Source organism: Carcharhinus amblyrhynchos, chromosome 8 (assembly GCF_965287045.1).
Source record: "Carcharhinus amblyrhynchos chromosome 8, sCarAmb.v2.hapA, whole genome shotgun sequence".
In the NCBI taxonomy this organism is placed as follows: domain Eukaryota; kingdom Metazoa; phylum Chordata; class Chondrichthyes; order Carcharhiniformes; family Carcharhinidae; genus Carcharhinus; species Carcharhinus amblyrhynchos.
This window is the reverse complement of record NC_137331.1, coordinates 92,624,243-92,642,193: the sequence shown is the minus strand read 5'-3', so window position 1 is coordinate 92,642,193 and position 17,951 is coordinate 92,624,243. Positions and strand designations below refer to the sequence as shown.

Here is a 17,951-nt window from a genome sequence, read left to right as displayed (position 1 = left end):
ATGGAGGGAGCCTAGAGAACCTAATATCCGTGAATATAAGTGAAGTGGGCCTTCAAACCTAATATCCATAAGTGAAGTGGGCCTTCAAACCCAATGGCCTCACCATCCGCCTGTCTCTGTTGACAACACAGGCCTACCCCGTGAGGAGCAGGCCCTTTTCCAGCCCGTGCACACTTCCCCAACATGAGAATAGGGTGCGTGGGCTCTTCCAGGATGGGAACACGGCCAGAGGTTCAGGAAAATTCCTGACCAATAGTAATCTCCTTTATGAAAAGCTGGCCCAGTTAATCTGGTCATTTATCACATTACTATTTGTCGGCCCTTGCTGTGTACATATGGGCCGTCATAGTGCCCTATGCTGCAACATGATTGCACTTTGAGAGAAGCTGAGGTCATAAAAGCTGCTATATAAATGAAAGTTTTTACCATTTTCTTTGGTTGAAAGTTTGACATTAGTCCAGTCGGTTGGAGTTTGTAGGTTTAATCCCACTAGAGCACGCAATTATTAAAAGAGAAGTGAAGCAGCATTGTAGGTTAAAGGCTGCACTAAAGGTGCAACTTTAATCTATGTTCTGGCACCACCACAATTGCAGCCTGAAGATTAATCAGGACAGCCTGGAGCTGCAGGCCCAGAATCTAAAGGCCAAAGGAAGCTCCTGCACAAAAAACACTTCCAACAAGGCTCTCACTGCAGTTGCGTTTGGACCTGGAACATTCTTCACCTTGGATGGGGGTGGATGGGGGTAAGGCAGTTGACGTGGTATACATGGATTTTAGTAAGGCGTTCGATAAGGTTCACCATGGTAGGCTTCTGCAGAAAATGCAGATGTATGGGATTGTGGGTAATCTAGGAAGTTGGATCAGGAATTGGCTATCAGATAGGAGACAGAGGGTGGTGGTGGATGGTAAATATTCATCATGGAGTACAGTTACGAGTGGTGTGCCTCAGGGATCTGTTTTGGGGCCACTGTTGTTTGTAATTTTTATTAATGATCTGGATGAGGGTATAGTTGGGTGGATTAGTAAATTTGCTGATGACACCAAAATTGGAGGTGTGGTAGATTGTGAGGAAGGGTGTCATAGTCTGCAGGGAGACTTAGATAGGTTGCAGAGCTGGGCCGAGAGGTGGCGGATGGAATTTAATGCGGAGAAGTGTGAGGTAATTCACTTTGGTAGGAGCAACAGATGTGTCGAGTATAGGGCTAACGGGAGGACTTTGAATAGTGTGGATGAACAGAGGGATCTAGGTGTGTGTGTACATAGATCCCTGAAAGTTGGGAATCAAGTAGATAAGGTTGTTAAGAAGGCGTACGGTGTCTTGGCGTTTATTGGTAGGGGGATTGAATTTAGGAGTCGCAGTGTAATGTTGCAACTGTACACTACTCTAGTGCGGCCGCACTTGGAGTACTGTGTGCAGTTCTGGTCCCCGCATTACAAGAAGGATGTGGAGGCGTTGGAGAGGGTGCAGAGGAGGTTTACTAGGATGGTGCCTGGTATGGTGGGGAGGTCCTATGAGGAGAGACTGAGGGATTTAGGGTTGTTTTCGTTGGAAAGAAGGCGGCTAAGAGGGGATCTTATTGAAACATATAAGATGATTAGAGGTTTAGATAGGGTGGATAGTGATAGCCTTTTTCCTCGGATGGAGAAAGCTAGCACGAGGGGGCATGGCTTTAAATTAAGGGGGGGTAGCTACAGGACGGATGTCAGGGGTAGGTTCTTTACCCAGCGGGTGGTGAAGGATTGGAATGCCCTGCCTGCTGCAGTTGTAAATGCGTCTAGTTTGGGGGCGTTTAAGAGATCTCTGGATAGGTTTATGGACGAAAAGGGATTGGTATAGGCTAGTGGGTCATTGTTTTTGTAACTGGTCGGCGCAACATCGTGGGCCGAAGGGCCTGTTCTGCGCTGTAATGTTCTATGTTCTATGTTCTATGTTTTACAGCACTGATGTGCCCAGCAGATTTGCATAATCATGCGACATTAAAATAAACCAAAGCTAGGACCATTCCTCGTTTATGCCACGTGTAAATGATGGGTTTACCTACACAATCCAGAAGGAGGTGGGGCGCTTTATCTTCATTATTGAATGCAGAAAGGCCCCTGTGTTTTTAGGGCATTTGTATCATTTCAAATGTAACAGGTGCCACTCGCCTTATTGAGGCCTGGGCTCCCCAACTAGCCCCAGAGTAGGCCACAGGAAGTATCATTATCCCAGAGTGACAGTCGCCCAGCACTCCCCTGGAGCTCAGGAAAACAATTCCACACTTGGATCAGTTCCGTCCCCCCTTGTATCGATCATCATACACGCTTGCATAGGTTCCAACCTGCTCCAAGCTTAAATGGCAATCTGGATTCAATTTACACCATAGGAGCCCAATCCCGTGACCTGATACAAGCTGGTGCTTTGGTCCTCACTCAGCACAGCCGAGCCATTTAATGTTTGCAACGCTGCTGATGATATTTCATCCGTGTTCAGGCCTTTATGATGGGTAATTAAAGTGGGCAGCACCCCCAAGGGTCTGTGGCAGAATAAGTGGGTGGATAACTCCTTGACAGGTTTGAGGGGCATGGATAGGGTGGATAGGGAGCAGCTGTTCCCCTTAACTGAAGGGTCAGTTACAAGGGGACACAAGTTAAAAATGAGGGGGTGAGAGGTTTACGGGGGATTTGAGGAAAACTTTTTTTTACTCAGAGGTGGTGACAGTCTGGAATGCACTGGTTGGGAGGGTGGTGGAGGCGGGATGCTTTAAAAAGTACCTGGATGAGTACGTGGCACATCATAACATTCAAAGCTATGGACCAAGTACTGGTAAGCGGGATTAGCTGGGCAGGCATGGACCTTTCATGCGCCAGTGCAGATTCGATGGGCCAAAGGGCCTCTTTTGCACTGTAGTATTGTGTGATTGTACTGGGCCTGTGGGAAAAGTTTAAGGTAGTGGGTATAGTCCATAATAGGCAATGATGCAGAGATGCAGGGCAGGACTCGCAGTGGTGGGAGGCATGTCCACTCGCTGCCAGTGGAATTTTGTGGTCCTGCCGTTATCAGTGGGGTTTCCGAATGAACCTTCAGGAAACCCGCGTTGGGGGTGTATCAGCGGTGGCATGGTAAGATCCCACCGACATGAGCAGGAACAATATTTTGGTGCAAGAGTCGAGGGAATTGGCCTTTTATCATTCTGACTGATGTGTTTGATTTTGCCAATCACAGTTGAGGAGGGGGAATGGTTACATGCTTTGGGATGTTCGAGCTGCCAGCTACAATGTGATGGATCCATTGTGCCACAAGCAAATCAAATCATACCTAAACAAAATGATACATTTCTGCATCCAACATACTCCAATAGCAGCAACACACATGTACTGAATGTCCTTTTAGAGAATTCACCAGGAAGAGGAGGACACACAGGACTGAGGCAGAATGTTGAGAGGGTGACTCATGGTCCCGGGAAGAGGAATTTCATTGTGGTCAGAGAGGTTACAACTGGTGGTGGAAACAAAGCACAAAATAACCTCACCATCTGCGTGAAACTCAAACTGTTCTAGGCTTCCCTTGTGGCCTGGTTGATAAATATACAGGCCTGTGCGTAGCTGGGCCATTCCAGAAAGGTTTCAGAATCAATCCCAAAATTACCTGATACTAGTAAGGATATCTGGATAACGGCATCAGTAAGAGTAACAATGTTATTGAGGATAACTACAACAGTAAGGGTAACTGGATATCTTGTCAGTAAGAGTAACCGTGTTAGTGAGGATAACTGGATAAGTGCGTCAGTAATGATAACTGTGTAAAGGAAGGTGAGGGAGATACAGGATCAGCCAATGAGCCATTCCTGAAGGGAGAGTTAGAAAAAGCAAAGGTCACATGTAGACAAGTTCACAGCCAGTGTGATAGTATCTCTAGTTGAATAGCCTGCCAATGATAGGCTTGTAATTGCAGTAATTGCATGAAAATGTATTTCTTTTGACCTGGACAAAGGAAGAGAGATAGTTCGCTGCCGGATTTCCCATTGCTGCACAGATTCTCACTACAGAATCATCACCACGGGTAACGTCCAGCAGAGCTGTCAGCTCCTGTCACACTGTACCCTCAGCACAGGCTTGAGTCCAGAGGAGGGGTAAACTGACAAACCCTGCTTGTGTGCAGTGTCTGTTGCAGAACCTCCCCGGAACAGGCACAGGAAGATAACAGACTGTGCCTCGCTCCCACTTGTTTAATTAGCTGATGTAAAAGCAGCAGGGGAGAGGTCACTTTCCTTCTCCAGTGCTTTAAACCAAATACAATAAACCAGACTTTGGCTCCTTGACTAAGCCTGAACACTTGTGTGTTCTGGGCAGCTGAGAGGCATGCATTTCCCAGAGACAATTTTGTTAAAATTCTGGTGTGAAACATTATTGTGCCATTAGTTCAGGTAGGTGATAATTGCCTGTCCTCATTCCCCCTAGAAAGTGCTCCATCCGTGATTAATGAAAGAAGGTAAAGAAGTATCAAGCTAAAAAAAGCAGCATATTATTCCACAGATTAGAAAACTGGGCAGAACATAAAGAACATTGAAGAATGACTAAAAGACTAAGGAGGGAGGAATTGGAGTAAGAGGGAAAGAAGCTAGAAATATAACAGGTAGTAAGAGAAAATGGAAAGTGAACATTGTTCGGGGACAAGTCAGTCACCATCAAGAGTAACAAAAGGTATAACGAAGAAACTATTTACAGGAGGTTGCAGCCCTAGTCTGCCTGGAGCAGCTCTCCAGCCTTTACATGTTTACTACATGGCTGCCAGATGTAGTCTAACTGTGAAAGAACTTCACCCTATGGGGTGATCACTCAGTCCCAGTTCCCATTGATCCCTCAAGTCAGGTGATCATTTCTGCTATACAGGCTTAAAGAAACTGACATGCACAACAGCCCTCTAGAGACAGAATCTGGGGAATTAATAATGGAAAATATGATAAAGGCGGATGAATTGAACTGATAGTTTGTGTCGGTCTTCGTTGTAGAAGGTACAAGTAACAAAGAAATAATTGTGAATCAAGAGGTGAAAGGGAAGGAGGAACTTTAAATAATTATAATCACCAGGGAAAGGGTAGAACTAGCAGCTGACAAGTCACCAGGTCCTAAAAGAAGTGGCTGCCAAAAAAGTAAATGCATTATTTTCGATTTTTCAAAATTCCCTAGATTCTGCAAAAGTCCCATCAGATTAAAAATAGAGTCATAGAGATTTCCAGCCTGAAAACAAGCCCTTCAGCCCAACTTGTCCATGCCGCCCTTTTCTTGGCACAGTCATTGAAGCTCACATCCCTTGAAGAATTAAAAAAAACATTCTCCTATGTTGGAAAACCTGAAATTGGGGGAGTGATGGCAAAATTGCCTGGTTAACATCAAAAGGAACTGAAATTTTCATTGAGATGGTATTGAGATAACTCCACTGCTCTTCGAATTTCCCACATCCATCTAAATATCTCATCTGAGAGATGGCATCTCTGGCAGTGCAGCATTCCCACAGCAGCATTTGCCTGGATTATGTGCTCAAGTTGTGGAGTGCAGTTTAAACCCACAACCAAATGCCTCAGGTGGAGCTTTCACAATGTGACACATTGTTCACTGTATCAGAAGCCAGCTGACACCACTCTTGTGTGCCAACTGTTTGATTAACCTTTGACCTGGTTGTTTTGCTCACCAGACCCTGTGCCACCACTCAGGCTGTGTAACAGGATGACCCCACTGTAGCTGTCCCGTCGCTCCACCTCTTTCCTGAAACTGTCCATGGTGCGGTGAAGCAAACTGTTCTCATCCTCTGTCCGAAGCCCATGGTACCCTGTGAATAGATTGTGGCAGATTAGGCTTCAGTGAATCAATACAAATTCTTTATGTGTAACATAATCCTGTGAAAATGATCAACATAACCAACTCATCAAAACACTATCAATCCCTGAAATGTACTGTGGTCAGATAAATCGCAGAATGGTTACAGCAGGAGATTATTCAGGCCATTGTGTCTGTACTGGCCCCCTGCAAGAACAAGTCATCCAGTGCCACAATTCCACCTTTCTCCCATAGTCCTGCAAACCTTTTCTTTTTGGATGAGACCGCACTTGGAATTTTGTGCACAGTTTTGGTCCCCATATTTGAGGAAAGATGTGGTTGCATTCAAGGCAGTTCAGAGGGGGTTCACTAGATTGATTCCAGAGGGGTTTGTCATGATGAAGAGAGATTGAACAGTTGAGGCCTATATTCTCTGGAATTTAGAAGAATGAGGGGAGATCAAATTGAGGTATTCAAAATGATAAAAGGTATGGATAAAGTAGACCAGCTTCTGCTGGTGGGGCATTCTAAGACAAGAAGTCATAGTCTTAGGATAAGGAGTAGCAAATTTAAAACAGAGTTGAGGAGAAACTACTTCTCCCAAAGGATTGTGAATCTGTGGAATTCACTACCCCAAAGTATGGTGGATGCTGGGTCAGTGAGTAAATTTAAGGAGGAATTAGACAGGTTTTTAAATGGTAATGGGTTAAAGGGTTATGGGGAGAAGGCAGGAAAATGGGGATGAGAAGCATGATCGAATGATGGGCCTAATTTTGCTCCTATACCTTATAAGAACATAAGAACATAAGAAATAGGAGCAGGAGTAGGCCATCTAGCCCTTCGAGCCTGCCCCGCCATTCAATAAGATCATGGCTGATCTGTTGTGGCTCAGTTCCACTTTCCCACCCTCTCCCCATAACCCTTAATCCCCTCTCTCATCAAGAACCCATCAACCTGCTTCTTAAAAATATTTAGCGAGGCAGCCTCCACCACTTCAACGGGCAGAGAATTCCAGAGATTCACCACCCTTTGAGTGAAGAAGTTCCTCCTCAACTCCGTTCTAAACCGCCCCCCCTTTATCTTGAGGCTGTGCCCCCTAGTCCTACTGTCTTTTTTGAGCGGGAAGAGTCTCTCCACCTCTATCCTATCCATCCCATTCATCATCTTATACGTCTCAATGAGATCTCCCCTCATTCTTCTAAACTCTAACGAGTACAAGCCTAGTTTATTCAGCCTCTCCTCATAGCTCAATCCCCTCAACTCCGGTATCAGCCTAGTAAACCTCCTCTGCACTCCCTCCAGGGCCAAAATATCCTTGCGCAGGTGCGGCGCCCAAAACTGCACACAGTACTCCAGCTGCGGCCTCACCAATGCCCTATACAGCTGCAGCAAGACCTCCCTACTTTTATATTCAATCCCCCTCGCTATGAAGGCCAGCATCCCATTCGCCTTCCTGACCACCTGCTGCACCTGCAAGCTGGGTTTTTGCGACTCATGCACAAGGACCCCGAGGTCCCTCTGCACCGTCGCCTGCTGCAGTTTTTCGCCCCGTAAGTAATAGTCCTTCCTACCATTCTTCCTACCAAAGTGGACCACCTCACACTTGCCAACATTAAATTCCATTTGCCATTTCCTGGCCCATTCGCCCAGCCTATCTAGATCCTTCTGCAGACTCTCCACACCCTCCGCACAATTTGCCTTTCCCCCAATCTTGGTGTCATCAGCAAATTTCAACACCCTGCACTCGGTTCCCTCCTCCAGATCATCTATATAAATGGTAAATAGCTGAGGCCCCAGCACCGACCCCTGGGGCACCCCACTAGTCACCAACCGCCAATCCGAATAGCACCCATTGACCCCCACTCTCTGCCTCCTATTTGACAACCAATCCTCTATCCACGCTAACACCCTACCCCCAACTCCATGTCCCCTGACCTTCTGCAATAACCTCTTGTTATGAACTTGTGATCCATTCTCTTTTGAAAGCCACAAATGAACCTGCCTCCATGAAACTCACAGTCAATGCATTCCAGATCTCAGCCACACTGATGTGTAAAAATGTCGGTCCTGGTGATTCCATTGCTTCTTTTGCCAAGGATCTTAGATATGAGCCCTCTGATTCTTGATCCTTCCACCAATGGGAACAGTTTCTCCCTATCTGTTCAGACCTCACAATTTTGAGCATCTCTATCAAATCTCCTCTTAATCTTCTCTCCAAGTAAAACAGTCCCAACTTCTCCAATCTATCCACATAACTATCTCATCCCTGGAACCAATCTCATTAATCTTTTCTGCATCCGCAATGTGGGGTCCAAACTGGAAATCATTCTTCAGTTGATAAAAAAACTAGGTATATAAAACCTTGGTTAGGCTGCATTTGGAATATTACATGCAATTTCTGGTCACCACACTGTCAGAAAGACATGGAAGCTTTTGGAGCGAGTGCAAGGAAGGTTCATTAGGATGTTGCCTGATCACAAGGGTGTTGGCTATGTGAAGAGATTAAATAAACTAGAATTGTTCTTGCTGGAAAGACAGAGGGGAGATCCAATAGAGGTCTACAAAATTGAGAGGCATAGACAGGGTGATAGTCAGAGGCTTTTTCCAAGGGTGGAAGTATCAATACAAGGGGGCACAGGTTCAAGGTGAGAGGGGGAAAATAGGGTCTCACACAGAGAATGGTGGGTGCCTGGAACCCGTTGCCAGAGGTGGTGGTGGAAGCAAACACATCAGCAATATTGAAGAGGCATCTGAATGAGAACATGAATAGGGAGGGAATAAAGGACTGAGTAAGAGCAGGTTTTGTTTTAATTTAGTTAGGGCATCATGATTGGCACAGGCTTGGAGGGCCTGTGCTGTACTTTGTTCTTCGTTGAGATGGAACAAGTGTTTTATTAAGGTTCATACCTTCCTTGCTTTTGTACTCTATGCCCCTTTGCGTAAGGCCTAGGACGCCATATGCCTTATTAATCCCACCCTCATGTCACCCCTTATTTTGTATTGTCTCTTCCCATTCTTCTGACCAAAGTTAATCTTCTCTGCATCAACTTCTCTTGTCAGCCCTTCCCACCAGCCAGTCTACGCCCTTTGGATTTTTTCACTATCGTCCTCACAGTCAAATGCCTTGACATAGCTTGGTGCGCATTAGTATTCCTTAGATAACTACTCTGCCAATTGTTACCTGCTGCTCAGCCTGTCCTTATCTGAGTGCTGTTCCACCTCACCAACCTGTGCATTATTTAATTTCCACTGTCTAACCTTTCCTAAACCTTGCACTGCTCAATGAACACAAGGATTTGGCAGTGTTACAGTTTGGATGGGAAAATTGAATCCCCTCATGGCTGACTGGGTAATTGTATTGTAATGACCTCAATAAGGTTCATGAGGTTGGCCTCTTAGAATATGAGCTCCCTGATTAAAGTAACAGCGTCCTGCCAATCCAGGTGTCTTACCAGTATATATTATAAGGAGCGTCAGGGCTACCGACACTCTGGACTCTGACTGTGTGCCAGAAGCATTCTTAGGATTGGAGATAAGTTTACAAATAAACTTAATCTGGTGAAGGGACACCGGCCTCTGAGGAGTTATTGCAGACACCTTTCAGTATGTAAAGCATAAATGTGACACATTTGATCCCACCTCAGCTGGCTGACTGCAATACATTTCATCTGACACAGTAATTGCCCTGATTAAGGGACAGGGGATAAAAATCAGCCAGATATCCCCCTTGCTGGGCACATACCTCTGGTTATGAACCCACCTACTAACAAAAATGGTTTCTCCATACTTACGCACTCAAACACTCTGATTGTGTGGCCAAATCCCCCTCCGACTCAATTTTCAAGTTTGCTGATGTCACCACTGTAGTGGGTCAGATCTCAAATAACAACAACAGAGTACAGGAAAGAAATAGAAAATCTGGTGAGCTGGTGTGACGACAATAACGTCTCCCTCAATGTCAACAAAATGAAGGAGATAGTCATCGACTTCAGGAAACGTAATGGAGGGTATGCCCCTGTCTACATCAACGGGGACGAAGTAGAAATAAGAATTTAAGAACATAAGAAATAGGAGCAGGAGTAGGCCATCTAGCCCCTCGAGCCATTCAAGAAGATCATGGCTGATCTGAAGTGGATCAGTTCCACTTACCCGCCTGCTCCCCATAAGCCTTAACTCCCTTATCAATCAGAAATCTATCCACCCGTGACTTAAACATATTCAATGAGGTAGCCTCCACTACTTCAATGGGCAGAGAATTCCAGAGATTCACTACCCTCTGAGAGAAGAAGTTCCTCCTCAACTCCGTTCTAAACTGTGCCCCTCCCCCCCCACCTTATTTTGAGGCTGTGCCCTCTAGTTCTGGTTTCCTTTCTAAGTGGAAAGAATCTCTCCACCTCTACCCTATCTAGCCCCTTCATTATCTTGTAAATCTCTATAAGATCCTCCCTCAGCCTTCTAAACTCCAATGAGTATAGGCCCAATCTACTCAATCTCTTCTCATAAGCTAACCCCCTCATCTCCGGTATCAATCTGGTGAACCTTCTCTGTACTCCCTCCAAGACCAATATATCCTTTCGCAAATAAGGGGACCAAAATTGCACACAGTACTCCAGCTGCGGCCTCACCAGTACCCTGTACAGTTGCAGCAAGACCTCCCTGCTTTTATATTCTATCCCCCTCGCGATAAAGGCCAACATTCCATTCACCTTCTTGATCACCTGCTGCACCTGCAGACTGGGTTTTTGTGATTCATGCACAAGGACTCTTAGGTCCCTCTGCATAGTAGCATGCTGCAACTTTTCACCATTTAAATAATATTCCATCCTACTATTATTTCTTCCAAAGTGGATAACCTCACATTTGCTAACGTTATACTCCATCTGCCAGGTCCTCGCCCACTCACTCAGCCTATCCAAATCTCTCTGCAGACTTTCCATGTCCTCCACCCAATTTGCTTTCCCACTCATTTTCGTGTCATCAGCAAACTTTGTTACCCTACACTCAGCCCCCTCCTCCAGATCGTCTATGTATATGGTCGAGAGCTTCAAGTTTTTAGGCGTCCAGAACAACAACAACCTGTCCCGGTCCCTCCACATAGACACTATACTTAAGAAAGCCCACCAACGCCTCTACTTTCTCAGGAGACTAAGGAAATTTGGCATTTGACTGTAATAAACTACAAATTCTTCACATATAAATGTAATCCTGTGAAAATGACAATATAACCAACTCATCAAAACACTATCAATCCCTGAAATGTACTATTGGTCAGATGAATTGTAGAATGGTTACAGGAGGAGGTTATTCAGGCCATTGTGTCTGTACTGTCCCCTGCAAAAGCAAGTCACCCAATGCCACAATTCTACCTTTCTGCCATAGTCCTGCAAACCTTTTCTTTTCAGATGATCCATTCTATTTTGAAAGCCACAAATGAATCTGCCTCCATGGAACTCACAGTCAATGCATTCCAGATCTCATCCACTTTGATGTGTAAAAATGTTTATAGTTTATACATGAACTACAAAGCATCCTGAATGAAGCCCAGTCCAACACTCAAACCAGCCTCCCATCCATTGACTCTGTCAACATTTCCCACTGTCTCGGTGAAGGAGCCAGCAGAATCAAAGGCCTCATGCACCAGACATTCTCTCTTCCACCTTGTCCCGTCAGGAAAAAGATACAAAAGTCTGAGGACACGTACCAACTGACTCAAAAACAGTTCTTCTCTGCTGTCATGAGACCTTTGAAGGGACCTGCCCTGCATTAAATTGATCTTTCTCTACACCCTACCTATGATTGTAATACTACATTCTGCACTCTCACTTTTCCTTCCCTATGTACGGTATGTTTTGCCTTTTTAGTGCGCAAGAAACAATACTTTTCACTGAATACTAATACATGTGACAAGAATTTTGAACACCTACATTAAATTTTAAATCAATTTTTAACCATGTCTATCTAGGGAGAATATCTCCAACTTCTGTCATCCTTCCACATTGTGTGTGTGTGCGTGTGTGTGTGTGTGTGTGCGTGTGTGCGTGTGCGAGGTGTGTGCATGTGAGGTGTGTGTGTGTGAGAGAGAGATGATACTGTGCCTTTAAGAAATGTATTTGTGTCATGTTTCTTGTGAAAGCTATGTTTAAAATTCAACTCTGGTTTATAGTGCCACTCTGTCTGCTCCAGGCAGCCCACATGCTGAGATGTAAAAGCATAACTGATCCTAGATATCGGGGTGTTTTTTTAAAATTTGAGCTAATGCTGTTTAATTTATTTTTGGGTTATTCCCTGGGGTTTCAGATAAGGGTTTGGTTGACAAGAGGCAGTCATGTAACTGAGAGGAGCTAAGCTTAGAGAAAAATCAGTTTTCTGTTTGGATCTGCAAGGAGCAGTAGCTTTTCTCTCTCTTTTCCTGGAGACTATAGTTTGCGACCTGCTAGAAAACAGGTAAGTCTCTCCCGAGGCGTTCTGGAGGCTGGAGAGCTAGCAATCTGCATACTAGCATGTAAGCCTGCTGATTGCTTATTTTGAAGAAGTATATGTCTGTGAGTAATATTGCTTAAATTGGAGCTGATAAAAATAGGCCAGCAGTTAAGAATTTTATCCTGTCATGTTTAAGTATTTAAATTGGTAAAAGTTCTGTTTTCTTTTAATTAAAGTTAAACTCTACTGTTAAATACAGTTTATTTGATAAAAAGTTTCCAAGTAGGTCAACAGATTTACACCTGAAGTGATTATCCTCACACTATAAAGAGGAGGAGGCTGGCTACAGTGAATGTTGGACCCTTAGAGGATGAGAGGAGGGATTTAGTGGTGGGAGATGAGGAAATGGCTGAGGCCTTAAATAAGTTTTTTGCCTCGGTCTTCATGGAGGAGGACGCGAATAGCTTGCCAGATATTAAAGATAGAAGGATGGTAGGAGTTGAGGGCCTGAATGCGATTACTGTCACTAGAGAGGTAGTGCTTGATAGACTAACGGGACTGTTGGTGGACAAGTCCCCAGGACCGGATGGAATGCATCCCAGGGTTCTGAAGGAAATGGCAGAGGTGATAGTAGACGCCTTGGTGATTATTTACCAAACTTCGCTGGATTCTGGGGAATGCCGGAAGATTGGAAAACAGCTAATGTTATGCCGCTGTTTAAAAAAGGTAGCAGGAAAAAGGCAGGGAATTATAGGCCGGTTAGTTTAACGTCTGTTGTTGGAAAAATGCTGGAATCCGTCATCAAAGAAGAAATAGCGAGGCACCTAGAGAAGAATTGTTTGATACAGCAGACGCAGCACGGATTCGTTAAGGGGAAGTCGTGTTTGACAAATTTATTGGATTTCTATGAGGATGTGACTAGTGTGGTAGACAGAGGGGAACCAGTGGATGTGGTGTTTCTCGATTTTCAAAAGGCGTTTGATAAGGTGCCGCACAAAAGGTTGCTTCAGAAGGTTATGGGGCATGGAGTTGGGGGTAAGGTGTTAGCGTGGATAGAGGATTGGTTGTCTAATAGGAGGCAGAGAGTTGGTATCAATGGGTGCTATTCTGATTGGCAGTTGGTGACTAGAGGAGTGCCGCAGGGATCGGTGCTGGGGCCTCAGCTATTTACCATTTATATAGATGATCTGGAGGAGGGGGCTGAGTGTAGGGTGTCAAAATTTGCTGATGACACATAGATGAGTGGAAAAGCAAATTGCGGGGAGGGTGTGGAAAATCTGCAGAGGGATCTAGATAGGCTGAGAGAGTGGGCGAGGACCTGGCAGATGGAGTACAATGTTAGCAAGTGTGAGGTTATCCACTTTGGCAGGAATAATAGTAGGAGGGATACTATTTAAAGGGCGAAAAGCTGCAGCATGCCACGATGCAGAGGGACCTGGGGGTCCTTGTGCATGAGTCGCAAAAACCCAGTCCGCAGGTACAGCAGGTGATCAAGGAGGCAAATGGGATGCTGACCTTTATAGCGAGGGGGATAGAATATAAAAGTAGGGAGGTCTTGCTGCAACTGTACAGGGCACTGGTGAGGCCGCAGCTGGAGTACTGTGTGCAGTTTTGGTCGCCGCACTTGCGCAAGGATATTTTGGCCTTGGAGGGAGTGCAGAGGAGGTTCACTAGGCTGATACCGGAGATGAGGGGGTTGGACTATGAACAGAGACTAAATAGTCTGGGTCTGTACTCGTTGAAGTTTAGAAGGATGAGGGGGGATCTTATAGAGACGTATAAGATAATGAAGGGGATGGATAGGGTAGAGGTAGAGAGATTCTTCCCGCTCAGAAAGGATAGCAGGACTAGAGGGCACAGCCTCAAGATAAGGGGGGGGGCAGTTTAGAAGGGAGTTGAGGAGGAACTTCTTCACTCAAAGGGTGGTGAATCTCTGGAATTCTCTGCCCGTTGAAGTGGTGGAGGCTACCTCGCTAAATATACTTCAGACACGGGTAGATAGGTTTTTGGTAAGCAAGGGAATTGAGGGTTATGGGGAGAAAGCGGGAAAGTGGAACTGAGCCACTTCAGATCAGCCATGATCTTATTGAATGGTGGGGCAGGCTTGAAGGGCTAGATGACCTACTCCTGCTCCTACTTCTTATGTTCTTATTATGTTCTTAATGCCAAAATCAAAAATGTGTGGGATCTAGTTTAACTTCATAATATACCTTGGAGTTTCTGATCGAGTCCCGAACAAGTGTGCGTGTTTCTGTGCGTATCCAAGAGTGTGATGCATACTTGTTACAGTGCGTACAGCAGCTGAAGACAAAATCTGTACTGGTGAGGAGAGCTGAGAGTTTTTTAAAAAATCATTTACAGGTATTTCTTAGCCATATTTAATTTGTATAGACAAGATAATGAGGAAAGCCAATTTATTTTAATCTTTCTTGGAACGTGAGCATCATTGACAAGGTGTAAAATTGAATGGGTAAGATTTCCCCTGGAAATTCACCCACCTAAACCAAGATGCAATTTTGATTGGCAGGATCTAAGGCAGAAAACCCACCCATTTACCTATGAAGATCCTTAAGTGGCCACTTAAGGGCCTTTTCCTGCCCAGACTCAATATTTAGGCTGGCGAGTGTGGGTAGGTTAGGAAAGTGACATTTGCATTTTTCCCTATTTCGCAGAACCTTTGACAAGGCATCTGACAAGGTACGACATGGTAGGTTGTTGCATAAAGTTAAATCTCACGGGATCTGGGGTGAGGTATCTAAATGGATACAAAATTGGCTTCTTCACAGAAGCCAGAGAGTGGTTGTAGAGGGTTGTTTTTCAAACTGGAGGCCTGTGACCAGCAGAGTGCCTCAAGGATCAGTGCTGGGCCCACTGTTATTTGTCATTGATATTAATGATTTGGATGAGAATATAGGGGGAATGGTTAGTAAGTTTGCAGATGAACCAAGATTGGAGGCATGGTGGACAGTGAGAAAGGTCATCTCCAATTGCAGCAAGACTTAGGACAGTGGTCAGATGGAGTTTAAATTTGGACAAATGTGAGATAATGCATTTTGGTAGGTTGAACCAGGACAGGGCTTACTCAGTTAATGGTAGGGCACTGGAGAGAGTTACAGAACAAAGAGATCTCGCGGTACATGTTCATAGCTCCTTGAAAGTGGAGTCACAGGTGGACAGAGTAGTGAAGAAGGCATTTGGCATGCTTGGTTTCATCGGTCAGAAATAATGGGGGGGGGGGGGGGGGGGGGCGTTGTGTGTGTGCGTGTGTATGTGCGTGTGTGTGGTGCTGTGTCAGCACCACTTTGGACACACTGAGGGAGAATTTAGCATGGCCAATGCATCTAACCAGCACATCTTTGGATTGTGGGAAGAAACCAGAGCACCCAGAGGAAACCCATGCAGACAGGGGAGAATGTGCAGACTTCACACAGACCCAAGCCAAGAATCAAACCCAAGTCCCTGGCACTGTGAGGCAGCAGTGCTAACCACTGTGCCACCACATCATCCATGGAAAGAAGTACCTTTCTTTAGTTCAATGTTTTGGTTGTCAGTTATTCATGTTTGAGTTAAGTTGATTTTAGTTTGTTTGACCTACAATTGTCCTACAATTATTTTCTTTGGGTCATTTGCGAAATGCATCTTTTTTTAAAAAGTCATCAATCTACAGGGATCACAACAAAGCACTGATAAAATTGAGGAATAAAGGAAGGTTGAGGTCTTTTTAGCTTTAAAAATCTAAATTACACCTCAGAATCTCACCAAAAGCCCAGTTGTTGCCTCTTCCTCTCAGACCGACCAAAATGTTTGAATCTCTGAATGACCTTTAACAAAATACAAAGGTTATGTCAGTTTAATTGGAGCTAGTCCAACAGGGTCTATAGGAAAAACAGAATGGCAGAGTACTATTTAAGTGGTGATAGATTGGGAAGTGTATCCTAGTACACCAGTCACTGAAAGGAAGCATACAGGAGCAGCAAGCAGTTAGGAAGGCAAATGGTATGTTGGCATTCACTGCAAGAGGACTTGAATACAGGAGCAAGGATATCTTACTGTAGGGGTACAGGGCCTTGGTGAGACACATCTGGAGTATTGTGTGTAGTTTTGATCTCCTTATCTAAGAAAGGATATATTTATCATAGAGGAAGTGCAGCAAAGATTCACCAGACTGATTCCTGGGATGGCAGGATTGTCATATGGGCAAAGATTGAATCAACAAAGCCTGTATTCACTGGAGTTTAGAAGAATGAAATAGGAATTTCAATGAGATCCTAAGAGCAGGCAGCACGGTGGTACACTGGTTAGCACTTGCCTCATAGCGCCAAGGACCTGTGTTCAATTCCCAGCTTGGGTCACTGGCTGTGTGGAGTTTGCACATTCATCCTGTATCTGCATGGTTCGAGTGCTCTGGTTTCCTCCCACAGTACAAAGATGTTTAGGTTAGGTGGATTGACCATGGTAAATTGACACCTAGTGTCAGGGAGATTAGCAGGGTAAATACGTGGGATTACAGGGATAGAGCCTGGATGGGATTGTGGTCAATGCAGATTGATAGAACATAGAACACTACAGCACAAACAGGCTGTAGTGCTGCGCCGATCATATCCATACCTACCAGGCCTATCTATAGCTCTCAATCCCATTAAATCCCATGTACTCATCCAGAAGTCTCTTAAAAGACCCCAGCGAGTTCACCTCTACCACCACCGACGGCAGCCGATTCCACTCACTCACCACCCTCTGAGTGAAAAACTTACCCGTGACATCTCCAAGTGGGCTGAATGGCCTCCTTCTGCACTGTAGGATGCTATGATTCTGACAGGGCTGGACAGACTGAATGCAGAGATGATGTTTCCTCTGGCTGGGGAACCAAGGGGCCACTATCTCAGGACATGGGTAAGCCATTTAGGACTGAGATGAGGAGAAATTTCTTCACTAGAGGTTGTGAACATCTGGAATTCACTTCCATAGAGACTGTGGAGGCCAAGTCACTGAATATATTTAAGAAGAAAATAGATAGATTTCTAGACACTAAAGGAGTATGGGGAGAGAGCGGGAGTATAGCATTGAGTTTCAGGATTAGCAGCTGGAGTACTGTGCGCAGTTTTGGTCGCCGCACTTGCGGAAGGACATATTGGCATTGGAGGGAGTGCAGAGGAGGTTCACTAGGCTGATACCGGAGATGAGGGGGTTAGCCTATGAAGAGAGACTAAATAGACTGGGTCTGTACTCGTTGGAGTTTAGAAGGGTAAGGTGGGATCTTATAGAGACGTATAAGATAATGAAGGGGATGGGTAGGGTAGAGGTAGAGAGATTCTTCCCGCTTAGAAAGGATAGCAGGACTCGAGGGCACAGCCTCAAGGTAAGGGGGGGGTAGTTTAGATCGGAGTTGAGGAGGAACTTCTTCACTCAAAGAGTGGTGAATCTCTGGAATTCTCTGCCCGTTGAAGTGGTGGAGGCTACCTCGCTAAATATGTTTAAGTCACAGGTAGATAGGTTTTTGACAGGCAAGGGAATTAAGGGTTATGGGAAGAGAGCGGGAAAGTGGAACTGATCCACTTCAGATCAGCCATGATCTTATTGAATGGCGGGGCAGACTCGAAGGGCTAGATGGCCTACTCCTGCTCCTATTTCTTATGTTCTTATGTTCTATGATCATGAGGAGGATCAAAGAGCCAAATGCTCCAGCTTCTATTTTCTGTGCTTAATTCTAACCACAGTGCCCTGGGTGGTTGCCT

At 45.1% G+C, this 17,951-nt stretch overlaps 1 protein-coding gene across 2 annotated transcripts in view; it reads right to left on the bottom strand.

The window, feature by feature from the left end:
* Positions 1-17,951, bottom strand: part of LOC145346777 (tubulin delta chain-like) — a 59,833-nt gene that overhangs the window by 27,883 nt on the left and 13,999 nt on the right. For both annotated transcript variants that reach the window (XM_080194498.1, XM_080194497.1), the window contains exons 4-5: positions 15,976-16,037; positions 5,672-5,809 (exon numbers count right to left, since the gene is read on the bottom strand). In XM_080194498.1, coding sequence (XP_080050624.1) covers positions 5,672-5,809; positions 15,976-16,037 — 200 coding nt within the window. The remainder of the gene's footprint in view (positions 1-5,671; positions 5,810-15,975; positions 16,038-17,951) is intronic.